This window comes from Scardinius erythrophthalmus (genome assembly GCF_964197995.2).
Source record: "Scardinius erythrophthalmus genome assembly, chromosome: 16".
Taxonomy (NCBI): Eukaryota; Metazoa; Chordata; class Actinopteri; order Cypriniformes; family Leuciscidae; genus Scardinius; species Scardinius erythrophthalmus.
In genome coordinates, this window is record NC_138236.1 from 40983503 (window position 1) to 41011211 (window position 27709).

The window sequence follows — 27709 nt, forward strand, 5'->3', positions numbered from 1 at the left end:
TGGATAGATGCAATTTTATGATGGATAGATGCACTTTTATGATGGACAGATGCACTTTTATGATGGACAGATGCACTTTTATGATGGACAGATGCACTTTTATGATGGATAGATGCATTTTTATGATGGATAGATGCACTTTTATGATGGACAGATGCACTTTTATGATGGACAGATGAACTTTTATGATGGACAGATGCACTTTTATGATAGATAGTTGCACTTTTATCATGGATAGATGCACTTTTATGATGGACAGATGCACTTTTATGACGGATAGATGAACTTTTATGATGGACAGATGCACTTTTATGATGGATAGATGCACTTTTATCATGGATAGATGCACTTTTATGATGGACAGATGCACTTTTATGATGGACAGATGCACTTTTATCATGGACAGATGCACTTTTATGATGGACAGATGCACTTTTATGATGGACAGATGCACTTTTATGATGGATAGATGCACTTTTATGATGGACAGATGCACTTTTATGATGGACAGATGCACTTTTATGATGGACAGATGAACTTTTATCATGGATAGATGCAATTTTATGATGGATAGATGCACTTTTATGATGGATAAATGCACTTTTATGATGGACAGATGCACTTTTAGGATGGACAGATGCACTTTTATGATGGACAGATGAACTTTTATCATGGATAGATGCAATTTTATGATGGATAGATGCACTTTTATGATGGACAGATGCACTTTTATGATGGACAGATGCACTTTTATGATGGACAGATGCACTTTTATGATGGATAGATGCATTTTTATGATGGATAGATGCACTTTTATGATGGACAGATGCACTTTTATGATGGACAGATGAACTTTTATGATGGACAGATGCCCTTTTATGATAGATAGTTGCACTTTTATCATGGATAGATGCACTTTTATGATGGACAGATGCACTTTTATGACGGATAGATGAACTTTTATGATGGACAGATGCACTTTTATGATGGATAGATGCACTTTTATCATGGATAGATGCACTTTTATGATGGACAGATGCACTTTTATGATGGATAGATGCACTTTTATCATGGATAGATGCACTTTTATGATGGAGAGATGCACTTTTATGATGGACAGATGCACTTTTATGATGGATAGATGCATTTTTATGATGGATAGATGCACTTTTATGATGGACAGATGCACTTTTATGATGGACAGATGAACTTTTATGATGGACAGATGCACTTTTATGATAGATAGTTGCACTTTTATCATGGATAGATGCACTTTTATGACGGACAGATGCACTTTTATGACGGATAGATGCATTTTTATGATGGATAGATGCACTTTTATGATGGACAGATGCACTTTTATGATGGACAGATGAACTTTTATGATGGACAGATGCACTTTTATGATAGATAGTTGCACTTTTATCATGGATAGATGCACTTTTATGATGGACAGATGCACTTTTATGACGGATAGATGAACTTTTATGATGGACAGATGCACTTTTATGATGGATAGATGCACTTTTATGATGGACAGATGCACTTTTATGATGGACAGATGCACTTTTATGATGGACAGATGAACTTTTATCATGGATAGATGCAATTTTATGATGGATAGATGCACTTTTATGATGGATAAATGCACTTTTATGATGGACAGATGCACTTTTATGATGGACAGATGCACTTTTATGATGGACAGATGAACTTTTATCATGGATAGATGCAATTTTATGATGGATAGATGCACTTTTATGATGGACAGATGCACTTTTATGATGGACAGATGCACTTTTATGATGGACAGATGCACTTTTATGATGGATAGATGCATTTTTATGATGGATAGATGCACTTTTATGATGGACAGATGCACTTTTATGATGGACAGATGAACTTTTATGATGGACAGATGCACTTTTATGATAGATAGTTGCACTTTTATCATGGATAGATGCACTTTTATGATGGACAGATGCACTTTTATGACGGATAGATGAACTTTTATGATGGACAGATGCACTTTTATGATGGATAGATGCACTTTTATCATGGATAGATGCACTTTTATGATGGACAGATGCACTTTTATGATGGATAGATGCACTTTTATCATGGATAGATGCACTTTTATGATGGAGAGATGCACTTTTATGATGGACAGATGCACTTTTATGATGGATAGATGCATTTTTATGATGGATAGATGCACTTTTATGATGGACAGATGCACTTTTATGATGGACAGATGAACTTTTATGATGGACAGATGCACTTTTATGATGGATAGATGCACTTTTATCATGGATAGATGCACTTTTATGATGGACAGATGCACTTTTATGATGGATAGATTCACTTTTATCATGGATAGATGCACTTTTATGATGGAGAGATGCACTTTTATGATGGAGAGATGCACTTTTATCATGGATAGACGCACTTTTATCATGGATGCACTTTTATGATGATAGATGCACTTTTATCATGGAAGCACTTTTATGATGGAGAGATGCACTTTTATCATGAACAGATGCACTTTTATCATGGATGCACTTTTATGATGATAGATGCACTTTTATCATGGATAGATGCACTTTTATGATGGATAGATACACTTTTATCATGGATGCACTTTTATGACGGACAGATGCACTTTTATGATGGAAAGATGCACTTTTATGATGGAGAGATGCACTTTTATGATGGAGAGATGCACTTTTATCATGGATAGACGCACTTTTATCATGGATGCACTTTTATGATGATAGATGCACTTTTATCATGGAAGCACTTTTATGATGGAGAGATGCACTTTTATCATGAACAGATGCACTTTTATCATGGATGCACTTTTATGATGGATAGATGCACTTTTATCATGGATGCACTTTTATGACGGACAGATGCACTTTTATGATGGATATATGCACTTTTATGAGGGACAGATGCCCTTTTCTGATGGACAGATGCACTTTTATGATGATAGATGCACTTTTATGATGGAGAGATGCACTTTTATGATGGACAGATGCACTTTTATGATGGACAGATGCACTTTTATGATGGAGAGATGCACTTTTATCATGGACAGATGCACTTTTATGATGGATAGATGCACTTTTATCATGGACAGATGCACTTTTATGATGGAGAGATGCACTTTTATCATGGACAGATGCACTTTTATGATGGACAGATGCACTTTTTTCATGGATGCACTTTTATGATGATAGATGCACTTTTATCATGGATAGATGCACTTTTATGATGGAGAGATGCACTTTTATGACGGACAGATGCACTTTTATGACGGAAAGATGCACTTTTATGATGGAAAGATGCACTTCTATCATGGATATATGCACTTTTATGATGGACAGATGCACTTTTCTGATGGACAGATGCACTTTTCTGATGGACAGATGCACTTTTATGATGATAGATGCCCTTTTATGATGATAGATGCACTTTTATGACGGACAGATGCACTTTTATCATGGATAGATGCACTTTTATGACGGACAGATGCACTATTATGACGGACAGATGCACTTTTATGACAGACAGATGCACTTTTATGACGGACAGATGCACTTTTATGATGGACAGATGCACTTTTATCATGGACAGATGCACTTTTATCATGGACAGATGCACTTTTATGATGGACAGATGCACTTTTATGATGGACAGATGCACTTTTATGATGGATAGATGCACTTTTATGATGGACAGATGCACTTTTATGATGGACAGATGAACTTTTATGATGGACAGATGCACTTTTATGATGGATAGATGCACTTTTATCATGGATGCACTTTTATGACGGACAGATGCACTTTTATGATGGAGAGATGCACTTTTATCATGGATAGACGCACTTTTATCATGGATGCACTTTTATGATGATAGATGCACTTTTATCATGGAAGCACTTTTATGATGGAGAGATGCACTTTTATCATGAACAGATGCACTTTTATCATGGATGCACTTTTATGATGATAGATGCACTTTTATCATGGATAGATGCACTTTTATGATGGATAGATGCACTTTTATCATGGATGCACTTTTATGACGGATGCACTTTTATGATGGAAAGATGCACTTTTATGATGGAGAGATGCACTTTTATGATGGACAGATGAACTTTTATGATGGACAGATGCACTTTTATGATAGATAGTTGCACTTTTATCATGGATAGATGCACTTTTATGATGGACAGATGCACTTTTATGACGGATAGATGAACTTTTATGATGGACAGATGCACTTTTATCATGGATAGACGCACTTTTATCATGGATGCACTTTTATGATGATAGATGCACTTTTATCATGGAAGCACTTTTATGATGGAGAGATGCACTTTTATCATGAACAGATGCACTTTTATCATGGATGCACTTTTATGATGATAGATGCACTTTTATCATGGATAGATGCACTTTTATGATGGATAGATGCACTTTTATCATGGATGCACTTTTATGACGGATGCACTTTTATGATGGAAAGATGCACTTTTATGATGGACAGATGCACTTTTATGATGGACAGATGAACTTTTATGATGGACAGATGCACTTTTATGATAGATAGTTGCACTTTTATCATGGATAGATGCACTTTTATGATGGACAGATGCACTTTTATGACGGATAGATGAACTTTTATGATGGACAGATGCACTTTTATGATGGATAGATGCACTTTTATGATGGACAGATGCACTTTTATGATGGACAGATGCACTTTTATGATGGACAGATGAACTTTTATCATGGATAGATGCAATTTTATGATGGATAGATGCACTTTTATGATGGATAAATGCACTTTTATGATGGACAGATGCACTTTTATGATGGACAGATGCACTTTTATGATGGACAGATGAACTTTTATCATGGATAGATGCAATTTTATGATGGATAGATGCACTTTTATGATGGACAGATGCACTTTTATGATGGACAGATGCACTTTTATGATGGACAGATGCACTTTTATGATGGATAGATGCATTTTTATGATGGATAGATGCACTTTTATGATGGACAGATGCACTTTTATGATGGACAGATGAACTTTTATGATGGACAGATGCACTTTTATGATAGATAGTTGCACTTTTATCATGGATAGATGCACTTTTATGATGGACAGATGCACTTTTATGACGGATAGATGAACTTTTATGATGGACAGATGCACTTTTATGATGGATAGATGCACTTTTATCATGGATAGATGCACTTTTATGATGGACAGATGCACTTTTATGATGGATAGATGCACTTTTATCATGGATAGATGCACTTTTATGATGGAGAGATGCACTTTTATGATGGACAGATGCACTTTTATGATGGATAGATGCATTTTTATGATGGATAGATGCACTTTTATGATGGACAGATGCACTTTTATGATGGACAGATGAACTTTTATGATGGACAGATGCACTTTTATGATGGATAGATGCACTTTTATCATGGATAGATGCACTTTTATGATGGACAGATGCACTTTTATGATGGATAGATTCACTTTTATCATGGATAGATGCACTTTTATGATGGAGAGATGCACTTTTATGATGGAGAGATGCACTTTTATCATGGATAGACGCACTTTTATCATGGATGCACTTTTATGATGATAGATGCACTTTTATCATGGAAGCACTTTTATGATGGAGAGATGCACTTTTATCATGAACAGATGCACTTTTATCATGGATGCACTTTTATGATGATAGATGCACTTTTATCATGGATAGATGCACTTTTATGATGGATAGATACACTTTTATCATGGATGCACTTTTATGACGGACAGATGCACTTTTATGATGGAAAGATGCACTTTTATGATGGAGAGATGCACTTTTATGATGGAGAGATGCACTTTTATCATGGATAGACGCACTTTTATCATGGATGCACTTTTATGATGATAGATGCACTTTTATCATGGAAGCACTTTTATGATGGAGAGATGCACTTTTATCATGAACAGATGCACTTTTATCATGGATGCACTTTTATGATGGATAGATGCACTTTTATCATGGATGCACTTTTATGACGGACAGATGCACTTTTATGATGGATATATGCACTTTTATGAGGGACAGATGCCCTTTTCTGATGGACAGATGCACTTTTATGATGATAGATGCACTTTTATGATGGAGAGATGCACTTTTATGATGGACAGATGCACTTTTATGATGGACAGATGCACTTTTATGATGGAGAGATGCACTTTTATCATGGACAGATGCACTTTTATGATGGATAGATGCACTTTTATCATGGACAGATGCACTTTTATGATGGAGAGATGCACTTTTATCATGGACAGATGCACTTTTATGATGGACAGATGCACTTTTTTCATGGATGCACTTTTATGATGATAGATGCACTTTTATCATGGATAGATGCACTTTTATGATGGAGAGATGCACTTTTATGACGGACAGATGCACTTTTATGACGGAAAGATGCACTTTTATGATGGAAAGATGCACTTCTATCATGGATATATGCACTTTTCTGATGGACAGATGCACTTTTCTGATGGACAGATGCACTTTTATGATGATAGATGCCCTTTTATGATGATAGATGCACTTTTATGACGGACAGATGCACTTTTATCATGGATAGATGCACTTTTATGACGGACAGATGCACTATTATGACGGACAGATGCACTTTTATGACAGACAGATGCACTTTTATGACGGACAGATGCACTTTTATGATGGACAGATGCACTTTTATCATGGACAGATGCACTTTTATCATGGACAGATGCACTTTTATGATGGACAGATGCACTTTTATGATGGACAGATGCACTTTTATGATGGATAGATGCACTTTTATGATGGACAGATGCACTTTTATGATGGACAGATGAACTTTTATGATGGACAGATGCACTTTTATGATGGATAGATGCACTTTTATCATGGATGCACTTTTATGACGGACAGATGCACTTTTATGATGGAGAGATGCACTTTTATCATGGATAGACGCACTTTTATCATGGATGCACTTTTATGATGATAGATGCACTTTTATCATGGAAGCACTTTTATGATGGAGAGATGCACTTTTATCATGAACAGATGCACTTTTATCATGGATGCACTTTTATGATGATAGATGCACTTTTATCATGGATAGATGCACTTTTATGATGGATAGATGCACTTTTATCATGGATGCACTTTTATGACGGATGCACTTTTATGATGGAAAGATGCACTTTTATGATGGAGAGATGCACTTTTATGATGGAGAGATGCACTGTTATCATGGATAGACGCACTTTTATCATGGATGCACTTTTATGATGATAGATGCACTTTTATCATGGAAGCACTTTTATGATGGAGAGATGCACTTTTATCATGAACAGATGCACTTTTATCATGGATGCACTTTTATGATGGATAGATGCACTTTTATCATGGATGCACTTTTATGACGGACAGATGCACTTTTATGATGGATATATGCACTTTTATGATGGACAGATGCCCTTTTCTGATGGACAGATGCACTTTTATGATGATAGATGCACTTTTATGATGGAGAGATGCACTTTTATGATGGATAGATGCACTTTTATGATGGACAGATGCACTTTTATGATGGACAGATGCACTTTTATGATGGATAGATGCACTTTTATCATGGACAGATGCACTTTTATGATGGAGAGATGCACTTTTATCATGGACAGATGCACTTTTATGATGGACAGATGCACTTTTTTCATGGATGCACTTCTATGATGATAGATGCACTTTTATCATGGATAGATGCATTTATGATGGAGAGATGCACTTTTATCATGGATGCACTTTTATGACGGACAGATACACTTTTATGACGGACAGATGCACTTTTATGACGGAAAGATGCACTTTTATGATGGAAAGATGCACTTCTATCATGGATATATGCACTTTTATGATGGACAGATGCACTTTTATGATGGACAGATGCACTTTTATGACGGACAGATGCACTTTTATGACGGACAGATGCACTTTTATGACGGACAGATGCACTTTTATGACGGACAGATGCACTTTTATCATGGATAGATGCACTTTTATGATGGACTGATGCACTTTTATCATAGACAGATGCACGTTTATCATGGATAGATGCACTTTTATGACGGACAGATGCACTATTATGACGGACAGATGCACTTTTATGACAGACAGATGCACTTTTATGACGGACAGATGCACTTTTATGATAGACAGATGCACTTTTATCATGGACAGATGCACTTTTATGATGGACAGATGCACTTTTATGATGGACAGATGCACTTTTATGATGGATAGATGCACTTTTATGATGGACAGATGCACTTTTATGATGGACAGATGAACTTTTATGATGGACAGATGCACTTTTATGATGGATAGATGCACTTTTATCATGGATGCACTTTTATGACTGACAGATGCACTTTTATGATGGAAAGATGCACTTTTATGATGGAAAGATGCACTTTTATCATGATATATGCACTTTTATGATGGACAGATGCCCTTTTCTGATGGACAGATGCACTTTTATGATGGAGAGATGCACTTTTATCATGGACAGATGCACTTTTATGATGGAGAGATGCACTTTTATCATGGATAGATGCACTTTTATGATGGAGAGATGCACTTTTATGATGGACAGATGCACTTTTATCATGGACAGATGCACTTTTTTCATGGATGCACTTTTATGATGATAGATGCACTTTTATCATGGATAGATGCACTTTTATGATGGAGATGCACTTTTATCATGGATGCACTTTTATGACGGACAGATACACTTTTATGACGGACAGATGCACTTTTATGATGGAAAGATGCACTTTTATGATGGAAAGATGCACTTCTATCATGGATATATGCACTTTTATGATGGACAGATGCACTTTTATGATGGACAGATGCACTTTTCTGATGGACAGATGCATTTTTATGACGACAGATGCACTTTTATGACGGACAGATGCACTTTTATGACGGACAGATGCACTTTTATGATGGACTGATGCACTTTTATCATGGACAGATGCACTTTTATCATGGACAGATGCACTTTTATGACGGACAGATGCACTTTTATGACGGACAGATGCACTTTTATGACGGACAGATGCACTTTTATGACGGACAGATGCACTTTTATCATGGACAGATGCACTTTTATCATGGACAGATGCACTTTTATCATGGACAGATGCACTTTTATGATGGACAGATGCACTTTTATGATGGACAGATGCACTTTTATGATGGACAGATGCACTTTTATGATGGACAGATGCACTTTTATGATGGATAGATGCACTTTTATCATGGATAGATGCACTTTTATGATGGAGAGATGCACTTTTATGATGGACAGATGCACTTTTATGACGGATAGATGCACTTTTATCATGAACAGATGCACTTTTAATATGGATGCACTTTTATGATGATAGATGCACTTTTATGACGGATAGATGCACTTTTATGACGGACAGATGCACTTTTATGACGGACAGATGCACTTTTATCATGGATAGATGCACTTTTATCATGGATAGATGCACTTTTATGACGGACAGATGCACTTTTATGACGGACAGATGCACTTTTATGACGGATAGATGAACTTTTATGATGGACAGATGCACTTTTACGATGGATAGATGCACTTTTATGATGGATAGATGCACTTTTATGATGGATAGATGCACTTTTATCATGGACAGATGCACTTTTATGATGGAGAGATGCACTTTTATGATGGAGAGATGCACTTTTATCATGGACAGATGCACTTTTATCATGGACAGATGCACTTTTATCATGGACAGATGCACTTTTATCATGGACAGATGCACTTTTATCATGGACAGATGCACTTTTATCATGGACAGATGCACTTTTATGATGGACAGATGCACTTTTATGATGGACAGATGCACTTTTATGATGGACAGATGAACTTTTATGATGGACAGATGCACTTTTATGATGGATAGATGCACTTTTATCATGGATAGATGCACTTTTATGATGGAGAGATGCACTTTTATCATGGATAGACGCACTTTTATGATGGAGAGATGCACTTTTATCATGAACAGATGCACTTTTAATATGGATGCAGTTTTATGATGATAGATGCACTTTTATGACGGATAGATGCACTTTTATGACGGACAGATGCACTTTTATGACGGACAGATGAACTTTTATGATGGACAGATGCACTTTTATGATGGATAGATGCACTTTTATCATGGATAGATGCACTTTTATGACGGACAGATGCACTTTTATGACGGACAGATGCACTTTTATGAGTCAAGTCAAGTCAAGTCAAGTTTATTTATATAGCGCTTTTCACAACACAGGTTGTATCAAAGCAGCTTCACAGTAATAAATTAGAACAATACATCAATGTTTGTTTCTAGTGGAACGTCTACGTTCGGTAATGCTGATCAATAGTATCGTTGATTGATTAATTTAATTAAATATCCCCAAATATCCCCAACTGAGCAAGCCAAAGGCAACAGTGGCAAGGAACCGAAAAACTCCATCAGGTGACCTAATGGAGAAAAAAAAAACCTTGGGAGAACCCGGGCTCAGTCGGGGGCCAGTTTTCCTCTGGCGTTTATGAACTAGAGGTCGGATTTAACTGTAGGATTAAAAGTATTATATGAATGCCTGGCTGAAGAGATGCGTCTTTAATCTAGTTTTAAACTGGGAGAGCGAGTCTGAGCAACGAACAGTATCCGGAAGACTATTCCAGAGTTTTGGTGCTAAATGTGAAAATGCTCTCCCTCCTTTGGTGGACCTAGATATCCTAGGTATGACCAAAAGCCTCGAATTTAGTGACCTTAAAGAGCGCGATGGATTATAGGGCGATAGAAGATCGGTTAAATAGACTGGAGCTAAGCCGTTTAGGGCTTTATAAGTCAGTAGCAATACCTTGTAATTAATACGGGACTTTATAGGTAACCAATGTAGGGATGATAAAATCGGTGTTATATGATCATATTTTCTTGATCTAGTTAGAACTCTAGCGGCGGCATTTTGGACTAACTGTAGCTTGTTTATTAAGGATGCAGGACAACCGGCTAATAACGCATTACAGTAATCTAGTCTCGAGGTCATGAATGCATGAACTAACTTTTCTGCGTCAGAAACTGATAGCATATTACGTAGCTTAGCAATGTTTCTAAGGTGGAAAAAGGCTGTTCTTGTAACATATGAAATATGATTTTCAAAAGACAGGTTGCAGTCTAATATAACACCCAGGTCTTTTACTGTAGAGGATGAAGTAACAGGACATCCTACTATGTTAAAGTTGTATTGTGAGAGGTTTTGTGGGTGGTTTTTTGAACCGATAAGTAGTACCTCTGTCTTGTCTGGATTTAATAAAAGAAAATTATGCGTCATCCAATCTTTTATATCTTTAACACACTCTGTCAATTTGGATAATTTAGCGTTTTCATCTGGCCGTGATGAAATATAGATTTGAGTGTCATCAGCATAACAATGGAAACTAATTCCATGTTTCCTTATAATATTTCCAAGTGGTAGCATATATACTGAGAATAATAGAGGGCCTAACACAGATCCCTGCGGCACTCCATAGTTTACTGGAGTTATGATAGATTTTTCTCCATTTAAATAAACAAAATGGTAGCGGTCAGATAAATACGATCTAAACCAGCTTAATGCTTGTCCTTGAACACCAGTATAATTTTGTAGTCGATCTAAGAGTATTGTATGATCTATAGTATCGAACGCAGCACTAAGATCAAGTAAAACTAATATTGAGATACAGCCTTGGTCAGAAGCTAAAAGTAAATCATTTGTGATTTTAACGAGCGCAGTTTCAGTGCTATGATGCGGCCTGAATCCAGACTGAAACTTTTCATAGGTGTCATTTTCTTGTAAGAAAGAGCCCAGTTGAGCGGACACAACTTTTTCTAGTATTTTAGACATAAAAGGTAGATTTGAAATGGGTCTATAATTTACTAGATTATTCGGATCTAATTGTGGTTTCTTAATGAGAGGTTTTATAACTGCCAGTTTAAATGTTTTTGGAACATAACCTAAAGATAAAGACGAGTTAATAATATTGAGGAGAGGCTCTTCCACTATAGGTAACACTTCTTTCAATAGTTTAGTTGGTATGGGATCTAATAAACATGTTGTTGTTTTAGAGGAAATGATAAATTTATTTAACTCTTTTTGTTCTATAGTTGAAAAGCACTGTAATTGTTCTTGCGGGGTGATAATTGAGGCTGAATTATAAGGCGCGATTGAGGATTGAACGTTTACAATTGTGGTTCTGATGTTTTCTATTTTCTCAGTGAAGAACTTCATGAAATCATTACTACTAAACTGTAATGGAATACTTTGTTCAGGAGACATCTGTTTATTTGTTAGTCTCGCCACGGTGTTAAATAAGAACTTAGGATTGTTATGGTTGTTTTCTATTAGTTTGCGTAGATGCTCAGCCCTGGCCGCTTTTAGGGCCTTTTTATAACGTGACATACTGTCTTTCCATGCGATTCTAAAGACCTCTAAGTTGGTTTGTTTCCATTTACGCTCTAAATTACGGGTTTCTCTCTTTAGAACACGCGTAGTATTGTTGTTCCATGGTGCTTTACTTTTCTCTCTGACCTTTTTTAATCTAATGGGCGCAACAATATCCAATGATCCAGAGAGAATGGTGCTCATAGTGCTAGTTAATTCCTCAAGTTCATCTGTTTGTTTGGGTTCACTGAGCAGCTGAGACAGATCCGATAAGCTGTTTGAAAAATTATCTATGGTGGATGGAAGGATTGTTCTGCCTAATCGATAACGCGGCGCAGCATGATATATTACAGGAGTACGTAATATGCAAGTTACCATGTAATGGTCAGTGACATCGTCACTTTGTGGAATGATATCTATATCGGTTGGATCGGTTCCATGTGATATAATTAAATCGAGTGTATGATTAAATCGATGAGTCGGTCCGGTAATGTTTTGCTTGACCCCAAAGGAGTTTAATAAATCTGTAAACGCAGCCCCTAACGCATCATTTTGATTATCTACATGGATATTAAAGTCTCCAACAATTAATGCTTTATCGAAGTTAACTAATAGGTCTGAGAGAAAATCTGCAAACTCTTTTAGGAAATCAGCGTAAGGCCCAGGCGGTCTATATACGGTAGCCAAGGCTAGAGATAATAGGGATGTTTTTCGAACATCTAAGAGCGTAACATTTAGTACAAGTACTTCAAATGAAATAAACTTATAACCCGTTTTCTGAGTAACATTGAGAAAATCTCTATAGATTGTTGCAACACCGCCGCCACGACCATTCAGACGGGGCTCGTGCTTATAGGAGTATCCTGCTGGAGTAGACTCATTTAAACCAAAATAATCATTTGGTTTAAGCCAGGTTTCAGTAAGGCAAAGTACATCGAAGCTATTATCTGTGACTATTTCATTTACAATAACTGCCTTAGGTGTGAGTGATCTAATGTTTAGAAGACCTAGCTTTAAAAATTATTTTTGATTACCAATAGCAACATTTTCTGGTTTAATAACAATTAGATTTTTTCTCGATCCTGCAGTAGATTTATGATTTGATCTCACTAAACGAGGAATAGACACAGTTTCTATGCAATGTTCTACACTATTTATATCAGTTAAATTGGTGCAGCAGAGACTATGATTTGGACTTTTGTTTACTAGTCAAAAGGTATTTAACATTTTGGAGATGTTATCTGACAGAAGATCCGATCCGAATCTGCTTGGGTGTAAGCCATCAGCACGGTAAAGCCTAGGACGCTCCCAAAACAGATTCCAATTATTTACAAAGAGAAGTTTCTGCTCATTGCACCATGACATTAACCATTCATTAAGCGCAAATAATCTACTAAACTTTTCATGACCTAGTCGATACGTGGGAAGCGGTCCTGACACAATAATCGTTATATCAGGCGATGTGCTGCGTACCGTATCGATCAGATTCCTGAAGTCTTTCTTCAAAACCTCCGTTTGGCGCAGTCTGATGTCGGCCCCTCCCGCGTGCAGGACAACGGTTCCGACGCGCTCGTTCAGAATCTCGGGAACGTGAGCAGCGATTTCAGAAACACGAGCACCAGGAAAGCAGTGACTATGCACCTTACTTTTATTTAACGTAACGTGTACGTGTCGAACGATGGAATCGCCGATGATCACAGCATCGCGTTCTGTTTCGCGAAGAGGGGAGAAGCGGTTTTGTGTGGATAACTCGAAAACCGGGAGGGTCGGAGAGAGTTTTCTTGGTCTAGACCTGACTCGCGACTTCCGCTGCGGAAAAATCCAGGCTTCGTGATGGCATGTTGGAGCCGGAGTGAACGAGACCATGGCTGATCGCGACCTCGACGTTCGGGACCGATGTTGAGGAACGCACGGAGTAGACGAGGTCGGAGTCAGCGGGTTAGTAACATTAATCTCTGATTTGTGTGCCTCGGCACGTGATGTTTCGAGAGCCAAACGCCGGTCTATCAGCTCGGCTTTTCTTACTAAAAGGTCGTGGATCTGTTTCTCAACAGCTTCCAGCTCAGACTGCACCGCGTGCAGCTCAAATGTGTCCTCACCTGCACCAAAAGGTAGACTACTTACATTTGATATATTCGCCATTTTAACAGATGGACAGTAAGTTAAGTTAGCAACGACGCTACCAGTGGTGCTATCAATATTAATACTAATTTATGGCTTAAGTCTTGGATATAATCCGTCTTTTCAGTGGTACGGGTGTAGAGTAGACGCACGATAGGCGAAAAAATGTTTGTTTGTAACTTAAATGAGTGCGGAGAAGACGCGTTCAGCCGTGATCCACGGACGTAACCTATAAGAGTATCCAGCGTTGGATCACAAGGCTTGAGACGCGTCTGCTCAACAATCCGCGTTATAACTATGAGGTGAGGAAAAGTAGAAAATGTTCGTTGTAAGTGAGTTTAAAGAGAAATCAAGAATTATAAATCAATCGATGGAGCTCCAAAGACAACAACGCGCTCAGACGCGACGCATGCGCATTCGAAACAGGAAGAAACAGGAAGGATAGATGAACTTTTTATGACGGATAGATGAACTTTTATGATGGACAGATGCACTTTTACGATGGATAGATGCACTTTTATGATGGATAGATGCACTTTTATGATGGATAGATGCACTTTTATCATGGATAGATGCACTTTTTATGATGGACAGATGCACTTTTATGATGGAGAGATGCACTTTTATGATGGAGAGATGCACTTTTATCATGGACAGATGCACTTTTATCATGGACAGATGCACTTTTATCATGGACAGATGCACTTTTATGATGGACAGATGCACTTTTATGATGGACAGATGATGGACAGATGCACTTTTACGATGGATAGATGCACTTTTATGATGGATAGATGCACTTTTATGATGGATAGATGCACTTTTATCATGGATAGATGCACTTTTTATGATGGACAGATGCACTTTTATGATGGAGAGATGCACTTTTATGATGGAGAGATGCACTTTTATCATGGACAGATGCACTTTTATCATGGACAGATGCACTTTTATCATGGACAGATGCACTTTTATGATGGACAGATGCACTTTTATGATGGACAGATGATGGACAGATGCACTTTTATGATGGACAGATGAACTTTTATGATGGACAGATGCACTTTTATGATGGATAGATGCACTTTTATCATGGATAGATGCACTTTTATGATGGACAGATGCACTTTTATGATGGACAGATGCACTTTTATGACGGATAGATGAACTTTTATGATGGACAGATGCACTTTTATGATGGATAGATGCACTTTTATGATGGATAGATGCACTTTTATGATGGATACATGCACTTTTATGATGGATAGATGCACTTTTTATGATGGACAGATGCACTTTTATGATGGAGAGATGCACTTTTATGATGGAGAGATGCACTTTTATCATGAACAGATGCACTTTTATCATGGATGCACTTTTATGATGATAGATGCACTTTTATCATGGATAGATGCACTTTTATGATGGATAGATGCACTTTTATCATGGATGCACTTTTATGACGGACAGATGCACTTTTATGATGGAAAGATGCACTTTTATCATGGATAGATGCACTTTTTATGATGGACAGATGCACTTTTATGATGGAGAGATGCACTTTTATGATGGAGAGATGCACTTTTATCATGGACAGATGCACTTTTATCATGGACAGATGCACTTTTATCATGGACAGATGCACTTTTATGATGGACAGATGAACTTTTATGATGGACAGATGCACTTTTATGATGGATAGATGCACTTTTATCATGGATAGATGCACTTTTATGATGGAGAGATGCACTTTTATCATGGATAGACGCACTTTTATGATGGACAGATGCACTTTTATGATGGATAGATGCACTTTTATCATGGATAGATGCACTTTTTATGATGGACAGATGCACTTTTATGATGGAGAGATGCACTTTTATGATGGAGAGATGCACTTTTATCATGGACAGATGCACTTTTATCATGGATAGATGCACTTTTATGATGGAGAGATGCACTTTTATCATGGATGCACTTTTATGACGGACAGATGCACTTTTATGATGGATAGATGCACTTTTATCATGGATAGATGCACTTTTATGATGGAGAGATGCACTTTTATCATGGATGCACTTTTATGACGGACAGATGCACTTTTATGATGGATAGATGCACTTTTATCATGGATAGATGCACTTTTTATGATGGACAGATGCACTTTTATGATGGAGAGATGCACTTTTATGATGGAGAGATGCACTTTTATCATGGACAGATGCACTTTTATCATGGACAGATGCACTTTTATCATGGACAGATGCACTTTTATCATGGACAGATGCACTTTTATCATGGATAGATGCACTTTTTATGATGGACAGATGCACTTTTATGATGGAGAGATGCACTTTTATGATGGAGAGATGCACTTTTATCATGGACAGATGCACTTTTATCATGGACAGATGCACTTTTATCATGGACAGATGCACTTTTATCATGGACAGATGCACTTTTATGATGGAGAGATGCACTTTTATGATGGAGAGATGCACTTTTATCATGGACAGATGCACTTTTATCATGGACAGATGCACTTTTATCATGGACAGATGCACTTTTATCATGGACAGATGCACTTTTATCATGGATAGATGCACTTTTTATGATGGACAGATGCACTTTTATGATGGAGAGATGCACTTTTATGATGGAGAGATGCACTTTTATCATGGACAGATGCACTTTTATCATGGACAGATGCACTTTTATCATGGACAGATGCACTTTTATGATGGACAGATGCACTTTTATGATGGAGAGATGCACTTTTATCATGGACAGATGCACTTTTATGATGGATAGATACACTTTTATGATGGAGAGATGCACTTTTATCATGGACAGATGCACTTTTATGATGGGCAGATGCACTTTTATGATGGATAGATACACTTTTATGATGGACAGATGCACTTTTATCATGGATTGATGCACTTTTATCATGGATGCACTTTTATGACGGACAGATGCACTTTTATGATGGAAAGATGCACTTTTATCATGGATAGATGCACTTTTTATGATGGACAGATGCACTTTTATGATGGAGAGATGCACTTTTATGATGGAGAGATGCACTTTTATCATGGACAGATGCACTTTTATCATGGACAGATGCACTTTTATCATGGTCAGATGCACTTTTATGATGGACAGATGCACTTTTATCATGGACAGATGCACTTTTATGATGGACAGATGCACTTTTATGATGGACAGATGCACTTTTATGATGGACAGATGAACTTTTATGATGGACAGATGCACTTTTATGATGGATAGATGCAGTTTTATCATGGATAGATGCACTTTTATGATGGAGAGATGCACTTTTATCATGGATAGACGCACTTTTATGATGGACAGATGCACTTTTATGATGGATAGATGCACTTTTATCATGGATAGATGCACTTTTTATGATGGACAGATGCACTTTTATGATGGAGAGATGCACTTTTATGATGGAGAGATGCACTTTTATCATGGACAGATGCACTTTTATCATGGATAGATGCACTTTTATGATGGAGAGATGCACTTTTATCATGGATGCACTTTTATGACGGACAGATGCACTTTTATGATGGATAGATGCACTTTTATCATGGATAGATGCACTTTTATGATGGAGAGATGCACTTTTATCATGGATGCACTTTTATGACGGACAGATGCACTTTTATGATGGATAGATGCACTTTTATCATGGATAGATGCACTTTTTATGATGGACAGATGCACTTTTATGATGGAGAGATGCACTTTTATGATGGAGAGATGCACTTTTATGATGGAGAGATGCACTTTTATCATGGACAGATGCACTTTTATCATGGACAGATGCACTTTTATCATGGACAGATGCACTTTTATCATGGACAGATGCACTTTTATCATGGACAGATGCACTTTTTATCATGGACAGATGCACTTTTTATGATGGATAGATGCACTTTTATGATGGAGAGATGCACTTTTATGATGGAGAGATGCACTTTTATCATGGACAGATGCACTTTTATCATGGACAGATGCACTTTTATCATGGACAGATGCACTTTTATGATGGATAGACGCACTTTTATGATGGAGAGATGCACTTTTATGATGGACAGATGCACTTTTATCATGGACAGATGCACTTTTTTCATGGATGCACTTTTATGATGATAGATGCACTTTTATCATGGATAGATGCACTTTTATGATGGATAGATGCACTTTTATCATGGATGCACTTTTATGACGGACAGATACACTTTTATGACGGACAGATGCACTTTTATGATGGAAAGATGCACTTTTATGATGATAGATGCACTTTTATGATGGATAGATGCACTTTTACAGATGGTGGTCAACCAGAATGCCTATTACCGCCGCGCCAGCCGCCGCGGCGAAATTACCGCGGCGAAAATAAACCAGCCGCATTTCAAAGTCGTTCCCGAAATGACCGCCAGGTGGCGCAAAGGGACATTGTGCAAAACAGCAGCAATTGCCGTATTTTAAAATGTAAGTGGGTTAAATAATAGGCATATTTTTCATTTATATAAATAGGCCTATTAGGCTACAACAGAATAGAACCAAAGATAGAATCAATTTTACAGCTGAAAAAATAGAATCAAAAGTTAAAAATAGAGACGATGTTAGGAGCAATGACGCTGAATATTTTTACTATTCTATTGAGGAATTAGATAAACGAAGAGCTCTCGTGAGCGATACAATTTATAGTGATTTCAAAAGCAGTCCTTAAAAAAAAAAAAAAATTACATGGAGTAGTGTGGCATCATTTTTTGAGAGATTACGCGGAACACGTTTTAGTTAAGATCCTGGTTTCAATGCCCTTAATGTATATAGGCTAGGCTTTAAAAAAAAATCACAACTCGTTTTGAGATTGTTTTGAATTAAACATTGAAGTTTAAAATGTAGTGTTTTGGCACACCAGGCCGAGTGGCGTTACGCATTGTTCAAAAATCAGGTTTTATTCTGGCATGTTGAATTGGCGTTAATATTTTTTTTTTTTTTTTTTTTTAGATTTAGATTTTAGGTTTTGTTAGATTTATTTTTCTCATAACAGCTAAAATAACTTAATATATGCCTTGTCTTCATATGATTTTTATCAATGAACTAGTGTTTTCTGACAGTGTCGACTGCAAAGATGAAGTTGACGATCGCCATATTTGTAGTGAACGCACCTAGAGAGAAATGCACAAAGACATAATCAGAGAGTAGCCTTTTTCTTTTTCGTTTTGAATTATTTCGTTTGAAGACATTTCAAGCTTTGTGTATTTGATGTATTTATCATGTCTGTGTGAGGCATACGCTGAGTTTCGTTAAGTTAGGAGGATGAGATGCGCTCCAGCTGACGTGCAATGCAAGTGACCTCACGGGCGCCTCTATGATTAGTGTCTGTTTGCTTCTCTTATTGAATCCAGACAATTGGGTGATGAAAAAATGATTAAAATTAAGATACAATTTATAGAAAACGAAATTCACTTTAAAAAAAGGTTTCTACTAAACAAAACTTAATGAAGTGGTCAAAATCATGTCTGACCCACTCCATATCCATCTCTCGATATAATGCATCTTATCTTACTCATGCTGTTCACTTTTCATATTCAACATAGATTGAAAAAACAACATTATAATATTTTAACAAATATGATACTAAATGAGATTATTTAATGTCTACAACAGTAGGCCTATAGACTCTATTTGTACAAATTGCTGCACGTTAATGTAATTAAATGAAACCTTGTAACGAATTCACACTGTAGGGTAGACTGTGTACAGTTGAGACACCTTAAATAACCTGCGTTCGCAGCAAGCACAAGTTGTGATTTTTGCTGTGCACTTGCATATAAGTGTCAGCTGGGAAGGAAATATAGAGACCAGACCTCTTGGAACTTTAATTGAATACATAGCGTTGGTAAAGCATACTGAAATTACATCCCTACAAATGTATTAGGCCCTACTGAAAATAAATGTATCGAATTTAAGCAAAGTAGCCTAAATGTTAAGACTGTAAGCCCTTTGCTTTTTACGTAGCCTAAAGGACTCTTATAGCCGACTTTGGGTTAATTTAATTTGTAGAGGATTTTTTAACTCAAACATTAACACTGAAATAAATTAAACTAAATTATTGTAATTTTTGGCACACCACGACGAGTGGCGCTATGCATTGTTCTAAAGCCAGGTTTTATTCTGGCATGTTGAATTAGTGTTCAACAAATGCGGCGGCGCGTTCATTTGAATGAAGAGCGTTTCTCGCTCGTGCGAGCGAACACACACTGGAACGTTAGGCCGTATCGCAACGAGTGAATAGTGGCCGAGTGGTTGAACGTACGTTACGATCATTTAGATGACACGGGTTCGAATCCCGAACTAACTTGGACTACTGGTGTTTTTATATTAGCCTATTAATGCATTTTATAGTCTATTGTTGATGCAGAGAGATTTGTCTTCTAAAACATTTTTTTTTTGCCTATTTACAAAATAAAATCGCCATGCATTTCCATTTTACACTAAGGAACAAATATTATACAATGACTTTACTTCTGTAGCCTATAATAATTCATATATATGACGTTTAAACGACAAACAATAAAATCAGAACCAGTATTCTGTTGCGTTCATGGTTCCAGTGGCAGTAATGCATCCACGGCTTTTCAAAATGTCTCAAAGCGTTTTGAGATTGTTTTGAATTAAATATTGAAGTTTATAATTTGTTTGGCACGACGAGTGGCAAACTCTTTGTTTTGTTTTGCAAACTCAGCTACTCTGTGGGGGGTTTGGAGAAGGCAATAGTTGCTTTATCGTGGGGGTGCAGGACAGAGGTGTTAATGTTCCGTCTTTCATATGGAGAGTGTCGGAGCCAGCCTGATGAGGCAAAGGCAAAATTCTTTTAAGGATTAATCTCAAAATCTCCAAAAGTCCATAGCCTATGTACAGTAGGCCCTATATCTTATTAAATTATATATTGTAGTTTTATTGATTGTATAGGTTTTCCACAAACAATTTAAATTTAGCAGATACAGAGCTCTTTTATTGGCGACCCACCTCGTTTTATTGTGAGGTGAATTCAGCAAGGCATGTTGTATCTTTGAAGGAACAAAAGCTATTTGTTACAGTTTTTTCTTTCGTGATTTGTGTGGATGACACACAGCGACATATACAGTATTATCAGCTGTATGGTGTTTTTTTACGCTGAAATGCTTAATTTCGAGAAAGACCCGCCGCGCGCAGTGAGGGAGACCAAACTTACAAAAAAAATATCCATCGCGAGAGAGGCAAAGAAAAACGCCTGTTCTTAATTTATGTTGCTTTGAACTTTTTCCGTTTTGTACCGTTTTAATTTTTTAATTTAGCTGCAATTTCTTTGACAATAGAAATTTAAAATGTTGCAAGAATAGGCCTAAGATTCTGTGTTTCTTATTTTGCATCACAAAGGGAATAAACTCTATCGATGCAACCCTGTTTAAATAAATAAACTGTCCCGACACTTTATTCATATCTTAAAATGTGCGATGGGTTTTCAAACTTAATTAATTTTATTTTTCTTTTACATTTTCATTGTTTATTTTTTAATTGAAAGCAATACTGTATTGAAAGTATTTTTCTGATTTGTTCGATCTGTTTTGAAAAATGTCTTCCGTTGATATGGCCGGGTATCACTGTCAGTCATCTCAATCTCGTGAATGATTCACACACACACAAAAAAAATATTTAGCAGATTAAAGACGAATCATCTTCATTTTCTGGTGCAATCGGCTGACAGTCTTCCTTCATCAGATGTGTCGTCTTTGCAGCGGGAATGTAGCAAATTTATGTTGTAATGTACAATTGATAATTAAACAAGATGATTGACTTTAATAAACAGATGCATATTTAAGCATCAAGAACGGAAAAACATAAACACTGTCGGCTACACTGAGATTCGATCTCAGATCGTTTGAAGCTCCGAGAGGCTATTGATAATGCTTTGACCACAGAGCTACCTTCTGAATCGCCAACGTCTACTATTTTCTCTGTTTTAAAAGTTTGTAACATGTAAGGCTATTTAGTTCTGAATATAACAAAGAATGCTTAAACCGACTACATCGGTTAGGAGCTGCAAGTCCTGAAAATGTTTTAATTTCACGGTAAATTATTTTAAGTTATTTCACTGTTATGTTTCAGTTAATAAATCTACAAACACATTAAAATAACACGAAGAAAATGACAAGTAACCTATTGACATAGCCTTTCTAAATTATAGAAAAACTGGGCACACAATGTTAACGTGTGTCTACTTTGTTTAAATTTAATGAATTTGAATTCGTTTAACCACAATATTTATCTTGAATTTATCTGTGACCTCAGCTCAGATTACTGCCGCGGCAGATTACGTCATAAAGAGAATAAACTGACACTTTTCAAAGTCTGTGATTACAGCGCCACTCAGCGGTAAAAGGCAGCAAATACACATCCCAATTTTGCCGCCGCGGGAACGGCGGCGGTAAAAGTCTCATTCTGGTTGACCACCATCTGTATGATGGACAGATGCACTTTTATGATGGACAGATGCACTTTTATGATGGACAGATGCACTTTTATGACGGACAGATGCACTTTTATGATGGACAGATGCACTTTTATGATGGATAGATGCACTTTTATGATGGATAGATGCACTTTTATGATGGATAGATGCACTTTTATGATGGATAGATGCACTTTTATGATGGATAGATGCACTTTTATGATGGATAGATGCACTTTTATGATGGATAGATGCACTTTTATGATGGACAGATGCACTTTTATGACGGACAGATGCACTTTTATGATGGATAGATGCACTTTTATGATGGATAGATGCACTTTTATGATGGATAGATGCACTTTTATGATGGACAGATGCACTTTTATGACGGACAGATGCACTTTTATGATGGATAGATGCACTTTTATGATGGACAGATGCACTTTTATGATGGACAGATGCACTTTTATGATGGACAGATGCACTTTTATGATGGACAGATGCACTTTTATGACGGACAGATGCACTTTTATGATGGATAGATGCACTTTTATGATGGATAGATGCACTTTTATGATGGACAGATGCACTTTTATGATGGACAGATGCACTTTTATGATGGACAGATGCACTTTTATGATGGACAGATGCACTTTTATGACGGACAGATGCACTTTTATGATGGACAGATGCACTTTTATGATGGATAGATGCACTTTTATGATGGATAGATGCACTTTTATGATGGACAGATGCACTTTTATGATGGACAGATGCACTTTTATGATGGACAGATGCACTTTTATGATGGATAGATGCACTTTTATGATGGACAGATGCACTTTTATGATGGAGAGATGCACTTTTATCATGGACAGATGCACTTTTATGATGGATAGATGCACTTTTATCATGGATAGATACACTTTTATGATGGACAGATGCACTTTTATGATGGAGAGATGCACTTTTATGATGGACAGATGCACTTTTATGACGGACAGATGCACTTTTATGATGGATAGATGCACTTTTATGATGGATAGATGCACTTTTATGATGGATAGAAGCACTTTTATGATGGACAGATGCACTTTTATGATGGACAGATGCACTTTTATGATGGACAGATGCACTTTTATGATGGACAGATGCACTTTTATGACGGACAGATGCACTTTTATGATGGATAGATGCACTTTTATGATGGATAGATGCACTTTTATGATGGATAGATGCACTTTTATGATGGACAGATGCACTTTTATGATGGACAGATGCACTTTTATGATGGACAGATGCACTTTTATGACGGACAGATGCACTTTTATGACGGACAGATGCACTTTTATGATGATAGATGCACTTTTATGATGGATAGATGCACTTTTATGATGGACAGATGCACTTTTATGATGGACAGATGCACTTTTATGATGGACAGATGCACTTTTATGACGGACAGATGCACTTTTATGATGGATAGATGCACTTTTATGATGGACAGATGCACTTTTATGATGGAGAGATGCACTTTTATCATGGACAGATGCACTTTTATGATGGATAGATGCACTTTTATCATGGATAGATACACTTTTATGATGGACAGATGCACTTTTATGATGGAGAGATGCACTTTTATCATGGACAGATGCACTTTTATGATGGATAGATACACTTTTATGATGGAGAGATGCACTTTTATCATGGACAGATGCACTTTTATGATGGGCAGATGCACTTTTATGATGGATAGATACACTTTTATGATGGACAGATGCACTTTTATCATGAATTGATGCACTTTTATCATGGATAGATGCACTTTTATCATGGATAGATGCACTTTTATCATGGATGCACTTTTATGATGGATAGATACACTTTTATGATGGACAGATGCACTTTTATGATGGATTGATGCACTTTTATCATGGATAGATGCACTTTTATCATGGATGCACTTTTATGATGATAGATGCACTTTTATCATGGATAGATGCACTTTTATCATGGATGCACTTTTATGATGGATAGATACACTTTTATGATGGACAGATGCACTTTTATGATGGACAGATGCACTTTTATGATGGAAAGATGCACTTTTATCATGGACAGATGCACTTTTATGATGGACAGATGCACTTTTATGATGGATAGATGCACTTTTATGATGACAGATGCACTTTTATGATGGACAGATGCACTTTTAAGATGGACAGATGCACTTTTATGATGGACAGTTGCACTTTTATGATGGAAAGATGCACTTTTATCATGGATAGATGCACTTTTATGATGGACAGATGCACTTTTATGACGGACAGATGCACTTTTATGATGGATAGATGCACTTCTATGATGGATAGATGCACTTTTATGATGGACAGATGCACTTTTATGATGGATAGATACACTTTTATGATGGATAGATGCACTTTTATGATGGATAGATGCACTTTTATGATGGACAGATGCAGTTTTATGATGGATAGATGCACTTTTATGATGGACAGATGCACTTTTATGGACTTCAAAACAGAAATGGCCATTCACTGCCATTATAAAGCTTGGAAGAGCCAGGACATTTTTAATATAACTCTGATTGTATTCGTCTGAAAGAAGAATGTCATATACACCTAGGATGGCTTGAGGGAGAGTAAATCATGGGCTAATTTTCATTTTTGGGTGAACTATCCCTTTAAGGGGGCGTGTCTCCTTTAAGACTTCGATGTAAACGCCCACTGTTATGAATGGGTGACATCTCTCTCTCTCACTGGGACAGGTGTTGTACCTGTAGGATGTCCTGGTTGATGGGCGTGCCGATGGCCTGCCCAGGGGGAGGAGCCTGAGCGCTGTCTGAAGTCACATGGTCCGAGAGCTCCAGCAGCTGCTGGATGACATCAGTCACGCCCTCTGACCCCTCGGGACCCTCGGAACCCTGATCAACCCTGGCATTCCCCTTCTGAACAACACAGGAACACAGAGGCAGACTTCAGGTGAGCTGCTGGTGTACATGAGGTCAACATGCTTTTTTTACACTACAGTTAAACCTGGGTTAGGAAGGGATATAATACAATTTCAAGTAAGGTGAGAAAGAATATAATGGAAAATATTCCATTAAAGAGGATCTACTATGCCTGGATGATGTGTTTGGTCTCTACTAGAACAGGTTTTCCTGCTTGAATGTTGATTATTCTCCTCATATTCTCCATTGTTGCGGCTCCTCTCTTCCCAGTCTGTCAGTAACGCTCTGTTTACTTCCTGTCTCTATGAAGCCCCTCCTTCTGAAAAGCACACTGTGCTCTGATTTGTCGTCTGGATCAGTGTGTTGTGATTGGTCGAGCGCTTCGAGTGTGTTCGGGAAATGCCCCGCCCCTTACCATAACCGCCAGTTTAACACACTACTAACTAACTCAACCAGGCCCCACCCCTTTATTCTGCGCATGAATTATTATAATGAGGAATATTGTGACGTGTTCCCGGAAGAAACTCAAGACTACAATGGAGGCGTTTCAGGAGTTCAGGAGCACTGACACTGATATAGAGCAGAGCTGGAGCTTCTTCATGATTACACAGCAACATTACATACTAAAGGCCGATGCTGTATTCAGTGAATCCTCTTTAGAGAGGAGATGATCTCAGACTGATCTCACCTGCGCTGCTGGCTCCTCCACCTCCATTACTGAGATGTGCATTTTGCTGATGTGAGCGTTGAGGCTGCCAAGCTTCTTATAGACGCAGCTACAGTCCAAACAGCGGAAGAGTTGAGCACCAGACGTCTGAAACACAGATCTCATCAGCAACAGTCCCACTCCAGCGAAGTGTAAACCAGTTAGTATTATGATGTTGGCAAATATAAAACCAACATTGTGATTATTGCAGTGATTTTATTTGGCCATTAACCCGCTTTACTAAAAACATTGCCAGCAGACTCTTTTCACATCGAACGGGAAGTATAAGTGTGAGACGATATATGATAGAGATGATATAAATAGGCAAATGTAAATCATTTTGACCCGGGGGAAAATGTAAATTTTAAAAAAATTGTAAAAAATGTAGTGTTCATCAAAGGGGTCCAAGACCCCAGGACTTTTCAATCTGACCCCCTTATGAATGAATGGACTGCAAGAAATGCTTCAGTACACATAGAAAACCCTAAAAATGCTCAAAATTCAAACTAAAAATGCTAAACCTTTTCCAAAAAAATATTTTATAATGTCTACATGTGTATCTGAATGCATACTGAAGAGAAACTGGCTTTATGACCCAGCGGAACAGCTCCTTTGCTCCATAGAGATATAGAGCCATCTAGAGTCATGATATATCATGTTATATTATATTATTTCCTCAAGAGGTCCGCTGTAAGATATTTAGAGCTGAATTAAAAGGGTTATGCATGAAAGAATGCGAGGAATGTGCTTAAA

General features: G+C 37.2%; 1 protein-coding gene across 2 annotated transcripts in view; it reads right to left on the reverse strand.

Annotated features, from left to right (window-relative positions):
- Nucleotides 1-27709, reverse strand: part of znf236 (zinc finger protein 236) — a 105139-nt gene that overhangs the window by 59721 nt on the left and 17709 nt on the right. For both annotated transcript variants that reach the window (XM_081389097.1, XM_081389096.1), the window contains exons 7-8: nt 26939-27064; nt 26077-26247 (exon numbers count right to left, since the gene is read on the reverse strand). In XM_081389097.1, coding sequence (XP_081245223.1) covers nt 26077-26247; nt 26939-27064 — 297 coding nt within the window. The remainder of the gene's footprint in view (nt 1-26076; nt 26248-26938; nt 27065-27709) is intronic.